General features: G+C 41.2%; 6 protein-coding genes across 6 annotated transcripts; 4 read left to right on the plus strand and 2 right to left on the minus strand.

Moving 5' to 3' along the window:
* Positions 1-4,240: 4,240 nt before the first annotated feature.
* Positions 4,241-5,169, minus strand: PKNH_0818200 (conserved protein, unknown function; the record flags this gene model as incomplete). Its single annotated transcript, XM_039113985.1, has 3 exons — positions 4,241-4,678; positions 4,830-4,963; positions 5,118-5,169. The coding sequence occupies 3 exons, from the start codon at positions 5,167-5,169 to the stop codon at positions 4,241-4,243; spliced, it is 624 nt and encodes a 207-aa protein (XP_038969618.1).
* Positions 5,170-5,935: 766 nt separating this feature from the next.
* PKNH_0818300 (iron-sulfur assembly protein, putative) lies at positions 5,936-6,895 on the plus strand (the record flags this gene model as incomplete). Its single annotated transcript, XM_002258788.1, has 1 exon — positions 5,936-6,895. The coding sequence occupies one exon, from the start codon at positions 5,936-5,938 to the stop codon at positions 6,893-6,895; it is 960 nt and encodes a 319-aa protein (XP_002258824.1).
* A 159-nt stretch (positions 6,896-7,054) lies between these two features.
* PKNH_0818400 (D123 family, putative) lies at positions 7,055-9,503 on the minus strand (the record flags this gene model as incomplete). The annotated part of the gene is made up of 2 exons (XM_002258789.1): positions 7,055-7,159; positions 7,302-9,503. The coding sequence occupies 2 exons, from the start codon at positions 9,501-9,503 to the stop codon at positions 7,055-7,057; spliced, it is 2,307 nt and encodes a 768-aa protein (XP_002258825.1).
* A 2,706-nt stretch (positions 9,504-12,209) lies between these two features.
* PKNH_0818500 (diacylglycerol O-acyltransferase, putative) lies at positions 12,210-13,895 on the plus strand (the record flags this gene model as incomplete). The annotated part of the gene is made up of 1 exon (XM_002258790.1): positions 12,210-13,895. The coding sequence occupies one exon, from the start codon at positions 12,210-12,212 to the stop codon at positions 13,893-13,895; it is 1,686 nt and encodes a 561-aa protein (XP_002258826.1).
* Positions 13,896-14,759: 864 nt separating this feature from the next.
* Positions 14,760-18,858, plus strand: PKNH_0818600 (conserved Plasmodium protein, unknown function; the record flags this gene model as incomplete). Its single annotated transcript, XM_039113986.1, has 14 exons — positions 14,760-14,769; positions 15,039-16,174; positions 16,305-16,346; positions 16,489-16,578; positions 16,722-16,807; positions 16,968-17,049; positions 17,162-17,226; positions 17,388-17,450; positions 17,601-17,752; positions 17,878-17,930; positions 18,111-18,145; positions 18,386-18,440; positions 18,562-18,619; positions 18,728-18,858. The coding sequence occupies 14 exons, from the start codon at positions 14,760-14,762 to the stop codon at positions 18,856-18,858; spliced, it is 2,058 nt and encodes a 685-aa protein (XP_038969619.1).
* A 1,091-nt stretch (positions 18,859-19,949) lies between these two features.
* On the plus strand, positions 19,950-21,605 carry PKNH_0818700 (mRNA-capping enzyme subunit beta, putative; the record flags this gene model as incomplete). The annotated part of the gene is made up of 1 exon (XM_002258792.1): positions 19,950-21,605. The coding sequence occupies one exon, from the start codon at positions 19,950-19,952 to the stop codon at positions 21,603-21,605; it is 1,656 nt and encodes a 551-aa protein (XP_002258828.1).
* Between the last annotated feature and the right edge of the window lie 898 nt (positions 21,606-22,503).

Genomic DNA, 22,503 nt, shown 5'->3' on the forward strand with positions numbered 1-22,503 from the left:
AAAGATTCTTTTTCTCCCCCCTAAAGGTGGCTAAAACATCAGGCCATATATTATTGTTCTAATAACCGAGGAAGGAATCTTCTTCCCCCTTTAAGGAACCTTCTTTTTCTTCCCCCCCTTTAAATCTTCTTCTTTTCTTCCCCCCTTTAAGGAACCTTCTTTTTCTTCCCCCTCTAAATCTTCTTTTTCTTTTCCCCCTCTATGAAAACCTTCTTTTCCTTTTCCTCCTTTAAGAAACCTTCTTTTTTCTTCCTCCTTTAAGAAACCTTCTTTTTCTTCCCCCTTTTAAAACCTTCTTTTTCTTCCTCCTTCAAAAACCTTCTTTCTTCTTCCTCCCTCTAATGAACCTTCTTTTATTCCGTTTAAAACCTTCTTTTTCTTCCCTTAAGGTGATTAAGCACCAGGCCATATTATTGTTGTTCTAATAACCGAGGAAAAAGAACCTTCTTTCTTCTTTCTCTTCCCTTTAGGGAACCTTCCTTTTCTTCCTCCTTTAAAAACCTTCTTTTTCTTTCTTTTTCCTTCCCGTTGAAAACCCTCTTTTTCTTTCCCCCTTTATGAAACCTTCTTTATCTTCCCTTAAGGTGATTAAAAACCAGGCCATATGTTATTGTTCTAATAACCTAGGAAAGAATCTTCTTCTTCCCCTTTAAACCTTCTTACTTCAGTTCCTTCGAGAAATCTTCTTTCTTTTTTCCTCCTTTAAGAAACCTTCTTTCTTCTTTTCCTTCCCTTCGAAAACCTTCCTTCCTCCCATTTAAAAACCTTCTTTCTTTCTTTTCCTTCCCTTTAAAACACCTTAAAAAAAAAGAAAAGATTCTTTTTCTCCCCCTAGGGAAACTAAACACCAGGCCATATTATTATTCTAATAACCGAAGAAAGAATCTTCTTTTTCCCTTTTTCCCCTTTAAACCTTCTTTTTCTTCCTCCTTTAAAAACCTTTTTTTTCTTCTCCCCCCTAAAATCTTCTTTTTCTTCTCCCTTTAAATCTTCTTTTTCTTCCCCCTTGAAAACCTTCTTTTACTTCCCCCCTTTAAATCTTCTTCCCCTATAAATGTTCTTCTTCTTTCTCCCTTCTATAACCTCCTTTTTCTTTTCCCCCTTTAGAAACCTTCTTTCTCTTCCCCCTCTTAAAACCTTCTTCCTTTTTTCTCCTTTAAAACCTTCTTTCTTTTTTTCCCCCTTTGAAAACCTTCTTTATCTTTCCCCCCTTCCAAAATCTTCTTTCTTTTTTCTCCTTTGAAAACCTTCTTTTTCTTTCCCCTTTAAATCTTCCTTTTCTTCTGCTTTAAACCTTCTTTCCTTTTACCCTTTTAAAACCTTCTTTCTTCTTTTCCTCCTTTAAGAAACCTTCTTTCTTCTTTTCCCCCCTTAGGGTGATTAAAAACCAGGCCATATATTATTGTTCTAAAAAACCGAGGAAAAAGAACCTTCCTTCCTCCTTTCGAGAAACCTTCTTTCTTCTTCTCTCCCTTTAAGAAACCTTCTTTTTCTTCCCCCTTTAAAAACCTTCTTTCTTTTCTTCCTTCCTTAAAAAATCTTCTTTCTCTTCCTCCTTTAAGAAACCTTCTTTTTCTTTCACCTTAAGAAACCTTCTTTTTTTCTACCCCCTTAAGAAACCTTCTTTTTCTTCCCTCTCGACCTATAAATCTTCTTTTTTTTATCCCTTTAAATCTTCTTTTTCCTTCCCCCTTTGGAAACCTTCTTTTTCTTTTCCCCCCTTTAAGAAACCTTCTTTTTTTCTTCCCCCTCTGAGAACCTTCTTTTTCTTCCCTTTCGACCTATAAATCTACTTTTTCCTCCCCCTTTAAATCTTCTTTCTCTTCTTCTTTAACAAACTTTTTTCTTTTTCCTCCTTCAAAACCTTCTTCTTCTTCCCTCTGAAAAACTTCTTCTTTTCCTTATCCCCCTTTAAGAAACCTTCTTTCTTCTTCCCTCCTTTAAGAAACCTTCTTCCTATCCCTATTATAACCTTCCTTTTCTTCCCCCTTTAAAACCTTTCTTCTTCTTCCCTTTCGACCTATAAATCTTCTTTTTCTTTTCCCCCCTTTTAAGAAACCTTCTTTTTCTTTCCTTAATGAACCTTCTTTTTCTTCCCCCCCCCAAATCTTCTTTTTCTTCCCTTTAAACCTATAAACCTTCTTTTTCTTTCCCCTTTAAAACCTTCTTTTTCTTCCCTCTGAAAACCTTCTTTTTCTTCCCTGTAGAACTTCCTTCTTTTATTCCGTTTAGAACCTTCTTTTTCTTTTCCCCCCCCTTAGTAAACCTTCTTTCTTTCTTTTCCTTCCCTTTGAAAACCTTCTCTATCTTACCTATGAACCTTCTTTCTTTTCCTCCCTCTCAAAACCTTCTTTAATCTTCTTTCCCTTTGAAAACCTTCTTATTCTTTTTCTCCCTTAAGAAACCTTCTTTCTTCCTCCTTTAAAACCTTTCTTCTTCTTCCCTCAGGGATTTAAGTACCAGGCCATATATTATTGTTCTAATAACCGAGGAAAAAGAACCTTTCCTTCCTTCTTTCCTCCCTTAAAACTTCTTTCTTTTTCCACTTTAAGGAACCTTCTTTTTCTTCACCCTTTGAAAACCTTCTTTCTTCTTTTCCCCTTTTAAAAACCTTCTTTCCTTTTCCCCTTCTCAACCTTCTTACTTCAGTTCCTTCGAGAAATCTTCTTTTTCTTTCCCTTTGAAAACCTTCTTTTCTCTTTCTCCTTTAAGAAACCTTCTTTTTCTTCCCTTTGAAAACCTTCTTTCCTTACCTGTAAAACCTTGTTTGTTTTCTCCCTTTAAAACAACTATAAAAAAAAAGAAAAGATTCTTTTTCTCCCCCCCTAAAGGTGGCTAAAATACGAGGCCATATATTATTGTTGTTCTAAAACACCGAGGAAAAAGAACCTTCCTTCTTCTTTTTCTTCCCCCTTAAAAATCTTCCTCTTCCTTTTCCCCCCTTTCAACATGTAATAAAAAAAACGTCTTATTTCTTCCTTCCCTTTAAGCATTCGTTCCCTTTTCTTTTCATTTCTCCACTTATTGTTTTTTCCACCCTTTCGAATCTTCCTTCCCTTCCGATTGCATTCATATATACCTCTCTCCTTCTCTTTCTTTTTTCATTATTCCTAAAACCCTTTGTGTTCTTCCAAATGTTTCATTCATCGTGAAAGATAAAAAATTAAAAAAAAATAAATAAAATAAATAGAAGTAATAGCAATGACGACGACAATAATGTGTACCAATGCGTACCCTCCCTGATACGTGCTACCCCTCTAAATAAGTGACAGCACATAGGTTCACATCAAAGGAGAATAAAACCAATAGAAGTTCGCAATACATGTGAAAGAACATCCACATAAGTGATTTCTATAGCACTGTATAAAATAGCTGAAAGCAAGCATATGATAATCCTCCGTTCACTGTGCTGAGATTGAATAAATAAGTTATAAAAAGAAAAAAGACATAAAAAAAAAAAAGAAAAGAATATACATATGTACAGGTGCGCATGAATATTTGCACACATATGAGTTGGGGGGCCACGTAGGGGAACAAAAGATTCTGACATAAAAATGTTAAATTAGGATGTCCTCTACAAAAAACAACGTTCGTGTGAAGTGCACCCACAACCAGAGCAGGGGGTCGGGGGGGGGCCCCACAAGGCTCACTTGTCTCCCTATATAATATACGTGTACGCACGAATAAAGCTTACGTGCGTCTACCCATTCCTTCCTTCAAATAGAAAATATTTACGCGCACAAAAACATTCCACTGAGAACGTCACATGCGCGAATGCCGTCCTCCCCTCCTTATTTACAGCTCCCTCAGTTCAGCCGCGCGGGCGCGCTCACTTTCAGGTGTCCACTCCGTGGGTGTACAGATTTCCTTCTTTCCCAAAGAATATGGGGCATGTACTTCCGAGCGCAGACAAATATTTCCTCCATGCTTTGGAGTTTATGCGTGCCTTGTTGCACACATGCAACGCCCCTGAGTTCATGCAGAACGCGCATTACGCCAATTCAAGAGAGAGTGAACAAAACACAATTAAAAAACTTGTAAACGACGCGTACACATTATATCAGAGTTTCAAATATTTAACAAATTTGTATTAAATGTGGCGTCAGGAAAAGTAAGCCATGAAGAAATGAGGGAAAGCAATGCTAAAGAGGTGCGCAAATACATGTCCCATATGAGGTTCCTCCATGTAAGTACAAAAGAAAAGGATTCCGGTGCTCTTCCGATCGACCGGCAGAGCGAGTCAGTGTTTCTCCCCGTCTGAAAGTTCGATGTCACTACATATATCCCTGTCATGATTTCCGCTTTTCATTTTCCTCATTTGCCAATTCCATGACTCAATCCCCTCACCTGCTCTTTTATTCTTTAAACAAATATAATCCTTGTCGCTATGCAGTTTGGCTAGTTCACTATACGTGAACGACTTATCTTCGAATTCCTCCATCGTCATTTTGTTCGCCACAAAAACACTACTCCCCTTTTCCATCAAAATTCTGTCATTCTTCATGTTTATAATTCCGTGTATTATGCACAAAATAGATATCGCCGTGAAAAATATGAGGATTAAGATGGTGAATAAAACTGCGAACTCTGTGTTCAGTGGCTTCAGTGCTTCCATGTATGGCTTGAAGATGTTCCCTTTGGTTATCCCCTCTTCCAGGAGGGTGTTAATTTTCACATTCTGCAAGGATAAATAAATATGCAACAAAATGTGCGGAAAAGGCAAAAGGATGAAATCTAATGCACAAAGTAAAATGGAAAAAAAGATGCAACATGCCGGTAAGTTCCAGCAGATTCGAGCTACTACATTGTGTGAGTTTCATGTGCCTTACGATTAGCGCCACAGTGATCATTAAGCTCTTGAAGGCCGGTATGTCCTTCATGAGGCCAACAAATTTGAGCTTAAGTGCACTGATGGCCTTGATTATTGCGTGGTCCTCGTCCAGGTGTAGGTGCAGGATGGTCACTGTGGAAAGAGGGGAACATGGGGAGAATGAAGCGTCTGGGGTGTAAGACGACCTACGAAAAAAGGCGATGTGCACAACACGACGTGTAACGCGAACGACAACGTTTGAAACAATGGTGAGATTCTCCAACCTGCCTCTAACGGGCACACCCACCTATTGCCACGATTATGTATAACACAGCCATGATATTGGAGAGGATGTACATTACGCCGTGGGGCATACATCCGCATTTTGCCTGCCTCCCAACTCCTTCTATGAATGACCAGACGAACTGGAACAGGTGGGAATCCACGGCACTGCCATTTTGACAAGTAGTTCATAAAATGGACAAAAAAAAAAAAAAACGCACATACTTACATATGTGCGCGCAAAACAACCGAGGCGAGTGCTGTTACGCGAAATGGCTATAAATGACAACAAAGTTAAGGAAGGACATTTATTTAAACATCCCTTTTGCTTCATTTCGTCCTATTCCGCGGCAGTTCTCTCTCTTGGGGGCGCTTTGTTTACCCCCCTGCTGCATGCGCAGACTGTGCATTCATCTTCGCGAAGTTGCGCAAAGGGGTAATTAAAATAAAAAGAAAATTTATTCTTCACGAATATGGGATGTTTACTCATTTCTGAAAAACAGCACGAGTGTACTTTTCTCATTTGACATTCGCAAGGAGCATTTTGTCGTATGTTTGCACAGTGATTACTTTATTCCTCTCTTTTTTTTCCACCCCGGAGAAGTGAAAATTGCGCGCTCTGTGTATAGCTATAACATTTTGAAGGGAAAAAAAAAATAAAATAAAAAAATGATATCGTATTAACGGGCATGCTCATCATAACATGACATAGCACGCGCAACAAGCGAAGCAGATGACGATGCTCATAAAGGGGTCCCTTCCAAAAGAGTGCCCCATCGCAGTGAGCCCCCCCAACAACCACGCTGCTACACAGAAAAAAGAAGCGCACAAAATGTTCGGAAAATGTTCAGGGAAGCCTTTTCAAAACGACTGCTCCACCTGCTGAGCGTAAACCGAATGATGTTCCGTGGCCCGTGTAAGTGCGCGTACCATTTTCAGAAAACGAACATTCCCAGAAAGGGGGGATATGCTGCGCATGTGAAAGGGGAGGGAGGAACCAAGCGCCTGGAGCACTTGGTGGTGAGGATAAGTCGCAATAGGAGAAGTGACCCGTTTGAGGAGTCGGGGGGGGAGAGAGTGGCGCCCCGTCCGGCGGATAGCCAAGCCGAATATGGGGCAAGGTTCAGTACTAATGGTGGCACAGATAATGGTGGACACTTTACGGCCAGTCCTAGCCCAAATGATGAAAGTGAAAAGAGTGGGAAGGAGTATCTGCTGAATGAATTGAATGAGTTTGTCTCCGTGGGTAAGCGGAGAGAGGAAGGTGGCGGTACGGTGAAATCCTCCACCCAGGGTGAAAACCCCAACGAGAGTGGACACCTCACACAGGATGACCCCCCTGGACAGCGTGAACACCCCGTGGGCGTCGATCACGATGAAGAAGTAAAGTTGGAAAGGCTATTAAAGAAGAGACAAGGAATAAAAAGAGACATCGTAACAATAACGGAAAAAGCAAGGGATGAAATAAAAAAACTGATCAAAGAATATCACAGTAAAGAAGATAAGGACACAAATTATGTTTTAAAGTTATTCTACATAATTAAGGGATGTAATGGATTAACACATTCCTTCAACTTCGTCCATAGGAATGAGCTGCATGTGAATGATGAGCTTATTTTCGAAGACGAATCTAGGAAGAATATCCTTCTAGCCATTGATAGTAAGTGTGTACTCTACGTTATTAACACTACGCTTGATTATTACAGGGACGACCTGACGGAGCGGTTCATCTTCACCAACCCGAACGTCACTTCCGTTTGTCCCTGCGGGACGAGCTTCCACTTTAACCCAGGCGGGAGTTGATTCGCATGCACTTTCGTACACACACGAGTTTACCATTCTTAACCATCCACCAACCTGTGTTCACGACTTTTTTTTTTTTTTTTTTTCTCCGTGCAACAACCTTTCCCAAATGAACCTTACCACAATGTCATTAATTTTTATTTTACACAAACGGCCTGTTCAGCAAGGAGCAGTGTCATCGCGCGGGGCGCCTTCGTTTTGCATTTTGATCGTCTCCAGCAAACTGTCCATGTCTATTTCGCCCTCCTTGACGTAGTTTAAGTCCTGCGCAGTGAAGAGGTGAAGGGAAATGATAAAACGATAATAGTTGTAGGGGGAAGTGGCGTCCAAGTAATAAGCACCAGGACGAAGCATTCATCAACATGTAAGCGCCTGCACCCCTGCGAGGGTATCTTTGCCGCATTACCTTCGGGTACAAATTCGCGTTCTTCTTGTAGATCGCCTCATCCTTCGTGATGCAGTAGTAGAGGATGCCATCACAAATGTATAGATCAGAATGTGTTTCCTCTTTGACAGTGCCGCCTTCGTTCTTCCCCCCCTCCTTTTCCTGCGTGCAATGCTGCGGACGCCCCTTTGTGCCAGTCGCCATGTGCACCTCGCCGCTCACCCTTTTAAGTACTTTGAGAGGTTCTACTTCAAATGAGGATGCATCAATTTTGTAGATGCCTGTACCATTTGGGTGGCCCACATCTGTACCCCCTTCTGCACCCCCCCCTGCAGGGGCATCCACCCCATCGGTGAAGAGATAGTTAGTAAAAATTTTGTTCGTAAGAACGGGATGCTTGTTTTTGAAGAGCCATCTTTTGGCATTTATGAGGAGAACTTTTTTCTTCTTCGTTCTTTTAAACGTGTGGATGTATAACTGCAAAATGTAGTGGTCCTGGGGGAAGCTCTCCTTAATGTGTTTTTCGAAGAAGATACGTATCGTCTGTATTATTTCTTCTATTACGTCTGGTTTGGACAGGAAGTCGAAGTAATAATTCAGACACTTCTGAGACACGGCCACTATACTGTTGGAATAAACATACACATCGAAAAGGAAGCAGAGGTTGAGATTTACGTATTTTGAGAGAATGATATAGTTGTCTCTGTTCGTTTCTTTCTGTTTCAACACCTTGTAAACGTCTGTAGAGCTTTTCAGCATTAGTAGGGCATCATATAGGGTGTTAACCTCAAGGCTGAAATTGTTAACGAATGATCCTTTCCTTAAATTTTTGTTATTCACTCGCAGGAAAACACTTCCGTTCAGTGATTCGATGGCTTCCTGTATTTCCTCCAGTTGACTCCGGAACTGCTCGCTTTTGAAGAGGTTCTGTCGTTTGCGCTTTTCGCACTTATCATCCTGAATGTAACTCTGCGTGAGGTCGCTTTCGTGGCACCCTAACTTAGTTTCTTCCTTTACATCAGTGCTACAAACCATGTGTGCACTTTTCATTTCTGAGTGGGTGCCATCCTGTGACTCTTCCGACGATGTGTCCGAATATGAATCCAATGACGAGTACTCATTATCCTCTTCCTGTACAGCCCGCAGTGTGTTCCGTTTTACATAACTTGGGAGGAAAACAGAATCGAGCAGGAGGTACTCGACAAAAATGTCATTCATTTTTATGTACCTCGACTTTATCATGATGTTATGATATTGCTCATAGAGTTCTTTGTACCCTATGGAATTGCTCTTCTTCAAAGTGGAGTTGTAAAATTCAGGTTCGAACAGGTCGAACAGGAGGGTATTGATCCGGTGGATTCTGCTTCTTATGTCATTTGCCGATGGGGTGAGGGGACAACACCATTCGTGAAAATTTTGGAATAAAATCTTTTTCTTCTTATCCTCCAATTTGGTTTCTCCACTTACCGAGTGTAACTTGATGGCACTAAGAAGTCGATTGACGATTTCTCGCTCATCGTTTTGTGTGATGCGGGCGTCGATGGAGTGGAGGGCATCGGTATCCTTCATGACATTCCGTCTGAGTACCACTTTGAGTTGGTTTTGCGTGGCTACTTCCTTCGATGTGTCTACACCGTTCAGTCCCTTCTCTTGTGCTTCCTTCGAGTTGCCATCCACCATCTTGCCCTTCCCTGTGACAATCCCATCAAGGTCGTAGTTCCACTTTCTGCTAATGAGGGTGCATTCGTTAGAAATCACCGTCGCAACGCCTCTATCCAGATGCAGGTCGATTCCTACTTTAACCAAGTTGTGGTTATACTCCACATCTGTTTCATCAGTGCTTAGCAACAGGAGCCCGTCCAGGTGTATCTGACTGACCATTTGGAGGGATGGATCATATCTAAGTAATTTTGTTTTACCTTCGTCCTGTGATGCATGCTTGCAGTCCTCCACATGCATCCTCAATTCTCGTACCTTCTCCTTTACATGACGCACAAGGGAGTCTTTCACTTTTCGTGTGTTCAGTATAAGATGGATGGATTCAAAATTGTCCATCAAATACTCATAAAGTAATGAGCTCAACAGGACAGTGTCCTCACCAAGAGGGTGAGTCACGCACTGGCAGTCGTCCGTTATGCCATCTGCCTCCGCCACTTCGTCCACTTCACCCTTTTGGACGGCTCCTCCCTTGTCACCCTGCATACCACTATAAGCAGTGACCATTTTTTTTGAGAAGACTCAATCGTGCTCCTGCTCAATACAAAGCAGACCTTCAATACATTCCTCTGTTTTGCAATTCGGGTACATGGAGAAAAAGTGTAAAATTTGGATGTCCCCCCCCTTTTGAGGAGCTCCAAAGGATAACGCTTGTGCGGACGATGTAGGTATCGACGGTGCACTCAGTTCCTAATTATCAATGAGCAAAGGAGACATGCGTGCATTTATCTATAATATGTTTTCTTGTGAAGCTTCGGAAAATATGAATGTATTCGAAGGGTTGCAGCCATGAAAACTTTTTCATCACAGGAAAGTTATAAATAGTACAAAAAAAAAAAAAAAAAAAAAATTCCAGATTACAATTCGGGAGTATATAGAAATATATGCTAAGCCATTCTTCATTTGCTAAGGGGGAAAAAAAAAAAAAAAATTATAAAAATAAAACGACTGAACAACAGGGCTGTACTTCTTCTGCTTTATCTCAGTGGTGGGTGCCAAAATGGAAAAGGGACCCATTTCAATAATGTATTCCTTCTTCTATCAATCGTCCGTGACAAGCCCGTCCTTCCGTTTCTTCTTTCCACCAATTTGCACCTATTTTTTTATTAGGATCAACTGGCTGAAGAGAGTACGCGGTGCCAAAATGCCAGTCGGTTAATTTCCAATCGGATCGCTCTTCCGATTCGTTCAGCTGCATGTACATGTGAGAGGCGCATTTTGACCTGTTCACAAGGAACCTTTTTTTTTTTTTTTTTTTCCTTTTTTTTTTGGTTAAGCCTTGGCTGTTGTACAGCTGCTTAGCAATTTGGCCCCTTTACCGCCGCACCGTTTTTCGTTGATTCCCACCAAAGCGCAAAAATTGAGGGGCAGGTAACTGAGGAGAATCTACCTCAGTTCACCTTCTTGCCTACCTTCCGAACTAGGGGATGCCCCTTTTATGCAAAAAAAAGTGGCACCCGTGTGAGGCACATTTTCCCAGTCCCTCCATAAGGAGAAACAGAGAGAGTTGAAGTTAGAGCTGGAGCATCAGGAGCCTGCACGCATATTCGATTCGCCCCAAGTAGCAGTCTCGAGCGGTGTGACAAGCTACCCTCTGTACACATATACACATACACGCAGCGGCTGGCGCGCAAGAATCTCATTAATCCTAAGGAAGTTTTTTTTTTTTTTTTTTTTTTTTTTTTTTTTTTCTCTGCCTAACTGTTGTGAGATTATGCGTTCGCAAAGGAAACTAAAATTTCCATTTATCCTTTTGTGCGACGCTTTCCGCGTATCTCTGTTTTGAGATCCTACGTTGTTCAATTTTGTGTTTAAGGCGTTGGACCCCTTAACTTGGCTCCCCCTTGGCAAGTGCCCCCATCTTCTAATCCCCGTAACTCACAGGTTTTTTTTCCGATGAGTGCTGCGCGCACGGGGTGCCAAGCACAGTGACGAGTTTAATCTGGGCAAGAAGCCATGAGAGCGGACATGCGACGAACCTTGCGAAGGTTGGCACACACAAGCCCCTGTGTATGGAACTGTCCCTAATGGTTTCTCATTCAGCAGGAGAAGCCAGACGGGCTGTTACTTCACGGGTGACTCACTGGGCATTTCCTCCCTGGTGATGCATTCCCCAGTTACCGCGAACGCCTCTTGGCTTTGGAATCTTCGGGAAGTGAGCCATCCTCCATCCATTTCACCTTCTCACGTGAAGAAGATGTTAGGTTGACCAGAACGTTTTCCTACCATAAATGTATTTCTTTTCACGTGGACCTTCTGTGAACAACTTCCTTCCGTACCGTTTCTTCTCCCCCCCTTCACCATTTTGTCTTCACCCTATTAGCTTATTACCTATTTATTATTTTTACTATTTTTTTTTTTTTTTTTCTGGCTTGCATTTTTTTTGTTCGCTTCATGAGCTTTCTTTTCTTAACTGTCCCTTCTAACCCTGCACGTCTGTACGCAAAGGAGCGTACAGGCGTGAGGAGGCACAGCAAGAGAGAGCACGTGTAGAAGGATGATCTCCCAATTTCGTTGACGGGTAAAACGAGAGGAAGCTGTACACAATAGGATGTGTACTCTTACATCAATATAGAGACTCACAGATGTATCGTAGTGCACTGCGCGGAGCATACCTATATGTATACTCGAACGTTTTGGATGAGCACACTTGCGAGAATGAGTACCCCCTCAGCCCTCTCTAGTGCTTCACATGTGGGGCTGAAAACGCAGATGGATCTCTTTACTGGGGTGTAGGTGCACCACCATCATCCATAAGCCGATAACCCCATATAGGGAGAGATTTACAATTTTTCCATTTTATATATTTTCCTCCTCGTAGAATAAGACGTACCTTACGCAGGACACATGTTCTTAATGGATGGCGCGAACCCAAAGGGGAAGATATATTACAAAAGTTAGAAGCAGTGGCACGCGCCAGGGGAGAGTGACAGAGAAAAAAAAGCAGAAAAAAATATGATTCTCTAATTTGCTTCGCTCTCCCCCGATTTGCTCCATAGCGCATTCAGCGGGAGGCACACACAATTTGTTTATCCTGCTGGGGGACAGTCATCAAAGGATCAACTGGACTGTACGTGAATCACCCGGGATAGGTCCAAGTGGTCGGTGAGTGTCCGTTAGTCGACCTTATCCAATTTCCCCCATACACACACTGGGTATCCTGCTCTCCTTCGTTACCGCCCCTGCACTGCCATCCCATCGAGCGCGCGAAAAATGAATCATGAAAATGACGAATTAAAAAAATTCAAAGGTAGACCTCTATTCGAAAACGTGCATCGAGTGAAACAGACGAGTCTCCTCTCCCACAAGGCCCTGGACCTGGACTTGAAGGGGTTCCTTAACCTGGCCGTAATATTAATATGTACAGTGAATTTCAGGCTGATTCTAGAGCGTATAAAGAAGCGCGGGTTCGTTATCAATTTTCCCAACAGTAAGGATGTCCTAAAGAATTTACCCCTCCTAATTTGTTTTGTATGTCTAAGCGTAGGTCTGTTTTTCAGTTGGTTTATAGAAAGGCACGTAACATGTTGGTTGTTGTGTCAACCGTGCGGTGGTGATGAGGGAGTCGGAGGGAGAAAGGGCTTTTGTGGGCGCTTCCTGCGTGAGGATAAAAATAACAAGATGAAGGAATTAACAAATTGTGAATTTATAGACCATATAGGTTACTCGCGTGCGAGTGATGAAGCGACAAATGATGGGAGTGTCCATAGCGGAGGGAAAAGCCCCTCGGCGGTGAAACGCAGAGGAGCAAAAAAGGGGGAAGAGGAGAATCTTGAGGAGGCAGTAACAGAAGAAGATTTACCAGGTGGAGATGCAGGAGGATACTTATTTAGTCCGTTTGACAACATGCAGAGTTGGAGAGAAAAATCGAATGGGTGGAAGAATTTCCATCTGTCCATTTTTTTACTAAGGTGCATAAATAGCATATTCATCCTTCTGTTACCATACTTAACGGTGACTCACTACGACGCAGAACCTTTTTTTTCGTCAATCCTACTGACCATATCGATAGTCTGGTTTTTTAAAATATATTCGTTTCACCAAGTGTGTTATGATACGAGGAAATTATACATCGATAAGGTGAATCTTGACAACATAAAGGACCCTTCCTTTGAAATAAAATGCGTGAAGAATTACCCTCACTGTTTGAAATTGAAGGATTACTTCACGTACATGCTTATGCCAACATTATGTTTCCAATACACATACCCAAGGACAGAGAAAACGAGATGGTCTCGCGTAGTCAAGTATTTCATTGAGGCAATTTTACTAACGGTAATGATAAAAATAATTCTAGAACAGTATATATTTATAACAATAGAAAACACATTTACCATGAAGGAGTTCCAGTCAGCCCACTTGACCGTAAAAATTACGCACATAATAGAAAGGATGTTGAAGATATCTATAGGGACGTTATATATTTGGCTCATTGGTTTTTTAATTGTATTTCATCATTGGTGTAATATTCTGGCTGAAATAACCCGATTTGACGATAGGCTCTTTTACAAAGACTGGTGGAATGCTAGTTCCTTTGCAGAATATTGGAGGAAGTGGAACCTACCAATTCATTACTTTGTCCACAGACATATTAACAAGCCTCTCATTTATTACGGCTTTAACAGAAGCTTCTCCATGATTATCGTTTTTTTTATTTCTGCTTTGTTACACGAGTATTTAATTAGCATTCCTTTGAAGTTAGGTTTTTCTGGATATATATTTTTCTTTTTTATTGGACAAATTCCTTTGATACAGTTAACCAACAATACTTATTTTAAAAATCACAAGACAACTGGGAATTCAATTTTTTGGATTGTTTTTTGCATCACTGGCCAACCCCTCATTTTGTTCATTTACTACTATTCATGGGTCAGTCGCAAGGGCATTTTGCATCGCTGATATGGGTACGTACTTACGTGCCCTATAATGACAATGTTTATGTGTGTGGTACTTTTTCCATCCACCCGAGCGGGCGCCTCCCCGTATCGACCTACTTGGAGCTAAGGTTGGTCATCCTTTGCCCCTCTCATTTGTGCCTTCCATGTAATCTGTTTAGTGGCCCATATATATGTGATGACTTTAATATGCACACGTACATTTGCACTTATGCTTACTCACGTACCCTTTCCTTGTTAACAACTCCTGCCACAACATTGACCTTACCGAAAAGACCCTCCCTTCCCACCGCGCACATATATACATACCTACTTTTGTATATATATATTTCTCTGTTCGTCCCGTTTTCGCCTCCACAAAAAAAAAAAAAAAAAAAAAAAAAAAAAAAAAATGCAAAAGTGACAAATGTGCGCGAAAAAGGTAGATATATGCAACGCAGTTAAATACCTACTTGGAGTAGACCAACATGTGACTATTTAAAAAAGGAAAAAAAAAAAAAAAAATATTCCGCTTAGTTCTATCCCCGTAGTGGTCCCTCCATTTCGATAAAAAGCGTGCCACATGTGGCCATTTTTCTACTCAACTGTTTCATCTTCCAATTAGCACTTTCTCATTTGGTCTGGAGGAGAACGACTACTCATTCGGGGGGACTATACACACAAATGTGCCTTACCAGTACGACCATTGAGAAAATAAAAAGAACAGATCAGTGAGAGAAGGGTGGACAATTTAAGGTGAAGTCTATCTGTACTCACAATTTTTTTTACGCCACAATTTCTGCACCCGCTGTGAAAGCAAATGTACTGTGTACGTTCCGCATCCTCCCCTTCTTTTGAGGAATACGAATAAGCATATGTCTTGGCAATCATGGAAAGAGGTAAAAAATGAAAAGGAAGGGAGCAAGTCAAATAAGCCCCCCACCCCCCACTGTGATATCACGCTAACATATATTGAGAAGTCTAACCGACTGTTTATGCGCGGGTGGACAAATGGCTAAACACTGCGACGATGTCCTTCCTTTCGGTTACCTCCGTGGCACCCACGTGGGTGTGCGTTTGCTGCCAGACATATCTCCCCCATACATACAAACATGGCTGAATTATATAAGCGGTTACCCATAGTACTACCTTCTCACCCACCCCGTAGTTGACGAACTCGATGCCATCAAAGATTATCTCACCGAACTTAATCGTTCAGCACAGAGCTTACAAAATGCGAATTACCACCGCAGTGTGTTGAGGGATACATCAAGGAAGGACAAAAATGAGAAGAACCCTTTTCTCCGGTGCATACAAATGAAGAGAGATGTGGAAAATCAATTCAGGTGCATCGACCTTGTTAGTCATTCGAAGAACGCAGAAAGTGTGAGTACGTCAGATGACCCCTCTGAGGGGGAAAGGCAAAGTAGGGGAGGCAATCCAACAGTGAGGGCACCACAAAACCATCAACGAAGAAAAACAAAAAAAACCTCGCAACCAAAGGAAGGGGAAAAAAAAAAAAAAGACATCCGCTTCTCACTTGAGAATAGGAGCAGTATGCATGACAGGAACCAATGTGTGGAAGCCAACGGTTGTGAAGTTTCTCGTTACGGAAAGGTTGATACACAGACGAGGCTCATTCCGTGTCAAATGGGGAGGAAGGGAGAGGAGGCTGAATATGGAAAAATGGGGATCTGTGCATTCAGAAAAGGGGATAACGAACCTGGTAAATCCATCCTCTGCACAGATCAACGAAAGGAAGCCAAAACAGATCAAACAAAGCAGATGAAGCACACCGAGCACACAGCGAAGTTCTCAAACGATCGGGAACGGGAACTCTTCCAGTATCTAATTGCAAAGGCAAATGATGAAATCGAAAATATCAGCCTGAACTTGAAGAAGAAGTGTGAGGAAGAATTGATGAGCAGAGTAGACAATATAAAATCGTCATACGAAGGTAGGATAAAAAAGTTATCCAAGGCGAAGAAATGTCTTTCTGAGGAAAAGGAACAAATGGAGAAGGATGATAAGTACAACAAGGAGGTCATCAAAAAATTGGAAAAAAAAAAAATATTCCTGTTACGCGAGATGGAAGAATTAAAAAAAAAATACGACCTTGTTTGTAACGCAACATTGCAAAAGGATGTGCTAAAATGGAATACTGATCAAATGGGAATGAGAACAGTGAGAGATGGACTTTATCGAGAAGACCATCTTATTAGGGATTATGAAAAGAAGATAAACAAGCTAAAGGAGCAACTAAACCAAAGCAATTCAGAATGCTTATCTTTTAAAAACATGTGGGTAAGTTAATATACTATGATGGTATTCACTTGCGTCCCATGTGAATGAAATGAACGCACGGATGATTTTCAAGTGGGTCTATCATACATGTATCGAATTGTGTCTTTTTTTCCCCCACACACACGTGCAGGAAGGACATGGAAGGCAGTTGCATCTGCGACAGGAGGAAGTGGTATGCACAGCTGTCAGCACAAACGCAATGAAAAAAACTTGTAATGTTACGCTTACATAGTGTATAGAGGTACGAATAACTTCTAACTTGTCTCATCTGTTCCTAATCCTCACACACATTTGTCCGGAACATCATTGGCTAGAGTGACCTACAGCGGGAAATGCACAAGAGCCTTACCTCCAAAAAGGAAATGGAAGAAAAATGGACCCACCTGAAAGGGGAAAATTTTAAGGTAGAAAAGGAATGTGTCCTTAACGCAAGGTTGCACTTTCTGCGTAATTCCCCCACCTATTATGAGGAACTGTCAATTTTTTTTTTTTATGTGCATTTTCCACGACATATATGTCTCCTCCCTTCGTTCTTGTTCACGCCCAGATGGAGGCAGAGAATGACCGCCTGCGTGCCGAACTGAAGAAGGCCAAGTTGAACTTCCAGAAGTTGGAAGAAGACCATGCAGACGTGTAAGAGGCTGAATCATCAGCAGGGCGATAAAGTCTTTCACCCGTGGGGGGCGCTAAAACGTAAATTATGCAAGAAGTATACTTTATATTACATATATATTTTTTTAAATATTTTTATTTATTTTTTATTTTTTATTTTTTTTTTTTTTTTTTGTCCAAGCTGCCAGAACAAGGATCACCTCCTCGCGTGCTACAAAATAGAGGAAAAAAAGTTGAAAGAAGATGTGCAAAATTACAAAATGGTAAAAATGTATCGGGCAGGCGGGCGTCTACCGAAGTGATCACTGTGCGATCGACATGCATATGTGGACACATGTGCAGAGATGCATATTTTTCTTTTTTTAAAAATATTAGAAGTGCGCCTTGCTGGAAAATAGAAATCAGGAGCAGTTATTCGAAAAGAAGTGCAAAATGCTGGAGTGAGAAAAGAAAAGGCTCAAAAATAGTGGACATCCTTTACACATGAATGTTCCTTGTACCCACAATGTACCCACTATGGTGCTTTTCTTTTATTTTTTCTGCCGACTGGAAGTTATAGCGTTGTAATTACCACTCTGTTGTATTCCCCTCCCCATCGCAGAAGCGCGCTGAAAGATGTTGAAAATGAGAAGAGTATTTGTGAAAGGATCTGCGAAAAGAACGAGTAAACTGGCTTTTCCAAAAATAAGAAAAAAAAAAAAAAAAAAAAAAAAACGCTTGTGCACACAAATGGAGGAGTAAACAGACACATTTGGCAGCTCTCTTCATTCCTCCTCCTTTTTTGACCCCCGCTCTCCACCATCAACAATCGAAGAAACATACAGAGAGACATGCTAATCGAAATAAAGAGCCTAAAGAATGAACTGTATGAGTGCAGAAATAAAGCTTACAAAATTAGTAAATATGGAGTTAACAGTCCGCAGGGGAAAATATTTTATGGATTTTCGAATGAGATGGACGCAAAAGGTAAAACACAAGGTTAGACTGTATTGCACTGCATACTGTATGTAGGGGTGGGGGGGAAATGAAAAAATGCATTCCCATTTGAACCCTGTTTCGTAATTCATTTTTTATTTTTTTCATTTTTTTAGGGGTAGACTCTTCCTATGATGGATCAGTTAGACGCGAAAGAGAATCATCACTTGTAAGTTGCTTTTGTACTTATGTAACAACCTTTTTTTTTTCTTTTTTTTTTTTTTTTCTTTGCACCAAATCCATCCCTCCTCTGGGATACATATGCAACCACATAGATGGTGCAGCACTGAGAGAGGTAACCTCTCACCGGTTGCATTTTGCGAAATGGTTTCTACCCGTTTTGACGCAGATGAGGCAAGACATACTCGGAAAGGACGAACAATTGTAGGGATGCACAGGAGCCAACGGGGCCAGATGCCCTGCGTAATGCAATTCGACATCGAGGGTTTGTACCCCAGTGAAGAGGACCTTCAAGCGCACTGAGGGAACTGTACCCACCGACCAAACCTAATAGGAAACTGAGCTTTCGTCCTCTTCTTGAGTGTGAATTATTTATCACCTATCAGGTTTTACTAATGGGTCACATCATTTGGGAGGATTTTTTTTTTTTTTCCCACCCCGCAGCCCAGTAGAACAAGACACAACGCAGAGAATAAAATCCATAGAGAAACAACTTACAGTAGGGAGAACTGTCTTCAAATTAACACACTCATGTACTTCCATTTAGGGAATATACATATATTCCATTGGTTAACTTTCCTTCTGCCATTTCAGTCCCCATTCTCCACTCCTTCTCACAGCTGCTAAAGCTTGAACGTAGTAACAAGGAAGCGGAATTAAAAAAATGTCCAAAGCATGGTATGTATCTTAAGCCATTTTGAAACATTCCCATGCGATGGGGCGACTCCATCACAGTAGGAATTGTTTGCATGAGATTTCCTTTCTTTGTATACATCACCTTTACAGGGGGAAGAACAGAAGAAGTGCGAAGAAGGGAATGTCTCACGAAGAGGATCCAATGCATCGATGAAAAAATAAAAATGCTTTATGGGACTTTAAAAATGCTTCAAATGAGCACCGGCGATGACGTTACGTGATGGGGAGGGTCACTTAGCAGTGTATATGTAAAATGCTTCTGTGTGTGTATGCCTCTATGTAAGTAGGATGGTCTTTTACCTTTTAGAAGCCTCTTTCGTTGGAACAATTTTTTGTACATAAAAAAAGGGTAGTTTTTTTTTCCATCATTTGATTACAACGTCCACGAAAAGAAGTTGTTCTTATTTTACTTTTTAATTTTTTTTTTTTTTTTTTTTTTTTTTCTATTTTCCACCAATATGTTTTAGTAGTGTTTCTGCCCAGGTGTTTCTCCCTGTTGCCGAGGGAGCCCTTGCACCTACCCCAGAAAGCATTATGTCCGCACATATTTTATAAGTATATCTTTGTGCCTACGCACTTGCCCAGAAAAAACAATCCTTTCTTGATGGCTCTAATTTTTTCTTCACTTATGCAACATGGCCCCAAATGTACTTCCAGCTCTGGCTAGTCATCATGTTGACTTTTTTTTTTTTTTTTTTTTTTTTTTTTTTTCCGTGATTGGGTGGTATTTAATTTCCGCGACGGGGAGATTCTTTTGGGTCGCCCCGCTCGAGTGAACACATACGCATATATATGAGCATAGATATTTCCTACCTAACCTGACTTTTTTTTTTTTTTTTTTTTTTTTTTAAAACCTGAGGGGAAGAAAACACAGCGCGCCTACCCATTTAGGTAGTTACGGCGTGTTCCTATTTATGCTTTTGCGTTTATTGCGTTGGTATTTTCTTTCGACGCGTAGGCGAGAGTTGCGTACCTCCCCCAGGAGAGGTGTTGAACCCGATGAGCATGAACCTGGTAAAGTAACTGGTATCATTTGATGGCAGTTGTCATGACGAAAGGTTCGAGTTAATATACAGCACATTAGGTGCATTCCTGCGCGGGGCCACAGTATGTGAAACGGGGCTCCAACTGAAGGGGTTTTCACAGGACCAAGCGTGTGTAGGTTCGCTTCGACAAGGTTGGTCCTGTTGTCCTCACGTACGTTGTCCCCGTTTACCCGGTTGGCCTTTTTTTTTTTTGTGGTGTCACACAACTGGCAGTTGCAGTGCTGAAGTAGGCACAACAAAGTTGTTCTTCGCCTGTCCTTCAAACCATGGTGAGGGAGGCGCACGAGCTCCTGGACGGTAGTAGACCCATCCCCATCGATAAAATCACGTACGAGCTATCCCAGAATATCATCTTGGCATTTGACAGCAACGAACTGGGCTCAAGTAAAGACACGCAGATTGAAGTGGAGACAAGAATAGGCTTCGTAATAGACAAAAATAAAAATAGGATTAGATTACCAAGCAACACAGATGCCATCGTAGAGAATAATTATTCCGATTTCTCCTCAGGGGTGGACAAACACTCCTTTGAGTATCTGCTAAATTATTTACACTCCCTGCGGGGAAAGGATGGGAACAAATGGGGCGCCAACTATGGGCAAGTCTGCAATGGGGTGGACAAGGCACATATGTTAAAGGTGGACAAAGGAACAGAAGGAAATGCGTGTACTGATGGAACGGCACAAAATGGGAATAGAAATATCCACCCATGTTATGGAGAAGAGAAAAATAGCCAAAGGGAAAATTATATATATGAATTTTTTTCAACAAAAAAGGTGAGAAGTGTAGATAAGTATTACGTTCTGCAAAATGAGAATTCTCGAGTTCGTGTTACAACTTATTTGGATGAAGACTCAGGTGGGGAAAACGAAAGTATGGCAAAGTCTCTGTGCAAAAGGAATTTAAATACGTGGAATATCTACATGGGCAATAATAAAGACTACTTTGATGATGATGACGACGATACTGATGAGGATGATGAAGAGAATAGCAAAGGGAAGAAGAAAAGGAAGACTGACCACGGTGAGAGTGAGCATCCACGATCCGGCGACGAATGTGTAGATTATCGAATAGCGATTAATCTGGAGCAGACCAAACGAATAAGCAAATTATTTCTGTCAAAACTTTCGCCTGTACACGAAAGAGTAAAAGAAAGGACATCCTTCATAAATAAATTTTTGGGGATACAACTGGACTTAACCAAAATTAAAACGAAGGATGATGGAGGAGAAATTTACGAAATTGAAATTGAAATTCTTTCGAAGAGTATTTTAAAAGCTATGTCCAATTTACGCTATAAAAATGATTCAAATTATTTACTTTTTATTTGTTCGAATTTGATAAATAATGCGCGGGGGATATGTAGGGAGTTGTATAATTTTAGGAAGAGGCAAACTTTGGGGAAAGAAGTCGCCTTGGATGATGGGGGGGGCAAGGGTATGCAAAGCACTTATGTACACCCATCGAGGGAAAAAAAGAAATTTGAAAAATATGTGCACTCTGTCACCCCTATTATTGGCGACTACATGTACAGGGTTGTTGCCAAAAATGAAGAAAAAATTCACGCAATACTGCAGGAGGAAAATTTATCCAACAGGAGCAAAATCGAGGCTTTGCAGAAACTTATCGACATCCGACGCCACAATAAGAAGTCAGTAAAGAAGATTAGCGAGACATATGCAGAGAATCGCTGGAGAGTTGTGCGTACGCAGGGTGCGCAGGGCGAGGTAGTATTGGTCAGCGAGGGGAGCGAAGGATCGGAAGAATCAGACGAAATGGTCGAAATGGAGAACGTGGAACCAACAGGATTCAATTTCGACAACAGCAGCGCTAGTGGCTCCGAAGGGGGAGGAGATAAAGGCGAAAAGGACAACACAAAGATCGATAACAGTAAATATAAGAATTTCTACAGCGATACGTAAATATGATCTGTTTGCATGAAGAAGAAAGCTTTTCCCCCGTTTATATATTGTTTTGGCGATCGTCAGGCTAACACGGCCCTTGCGAGCATTTTCTCTTACGTGTGCATGTGGAATAATATTGTTATTTTTGGATGGTCATCCCCATTTGCACACACCTTTTTAATGATGCTTGAATTTGCTTTTCCAAATTTTTTTTAAAATTCCGCGCACGCGCTGTACGAGCGTGTGTCGTATGCTTTATTCGGACGTTTTTCCCTTTTTTTACGTAAACATTTAGAACGGTGTGATTAGCATGAACGGGGGAGTTAACCCGTTGGTGTGTTCTTACAAATGTGATTATCTTTTATCCCTGCTCATTTAGAGAGGGAAAAAAAAAAAAAATATATAAAATAACAAAAAAGATACTTCCGCGGGGTCTCATCATAGGTGGAATTTTATTCCTACGGGTAAATGAGCGCACCGGCAAAAAAAAAGGACTATACGTAGGAATGAGAATGAAATTATCAGTTTTTTTACAAATGCACAGAGGTTTGTCGCGCCCTTATATATTCCACTGGTTATCCTTGTCAATGTATTTTGTTTTTACATCCCCCCAGGAAATGTACGGGTGGAAATAAATATATATGCGCATTCATTGCTTGCCCCCTGTTTGTGCGTACCTATACGTATAGAGTAATTCCACATGCCGTATGCGCACAGAATGGGGGAGAAATTTGACGTATGTCGGAGTGCGTTTAGCTTTATACCAACTTCACAAAATACGTGGGGTGATAGGCCCCACCACGCGCACAGCGTAGGTACAGCAACGGGTTCTTCGTGGTAAGGGAAGGGGTTCAAATGGCTTCTGCGCAGGGCACCGATTGTTTGCACAGGGGAAATAATAAAAAAACAAACGAGA

The sequence above is a fragment of the Plasmodium knowlesi genome (assembly GCF_000006355.2).
Source record: "Plasmodium knowlesi strain H genome assembly, chromosome: 8".
NCBI classification, from domain to species: Eukaryota; Apicomplexa; class Aconoidasida; order Haemosporida; family Plasmodiidae; genus Plasmodium; species Plasmodium knowlesi.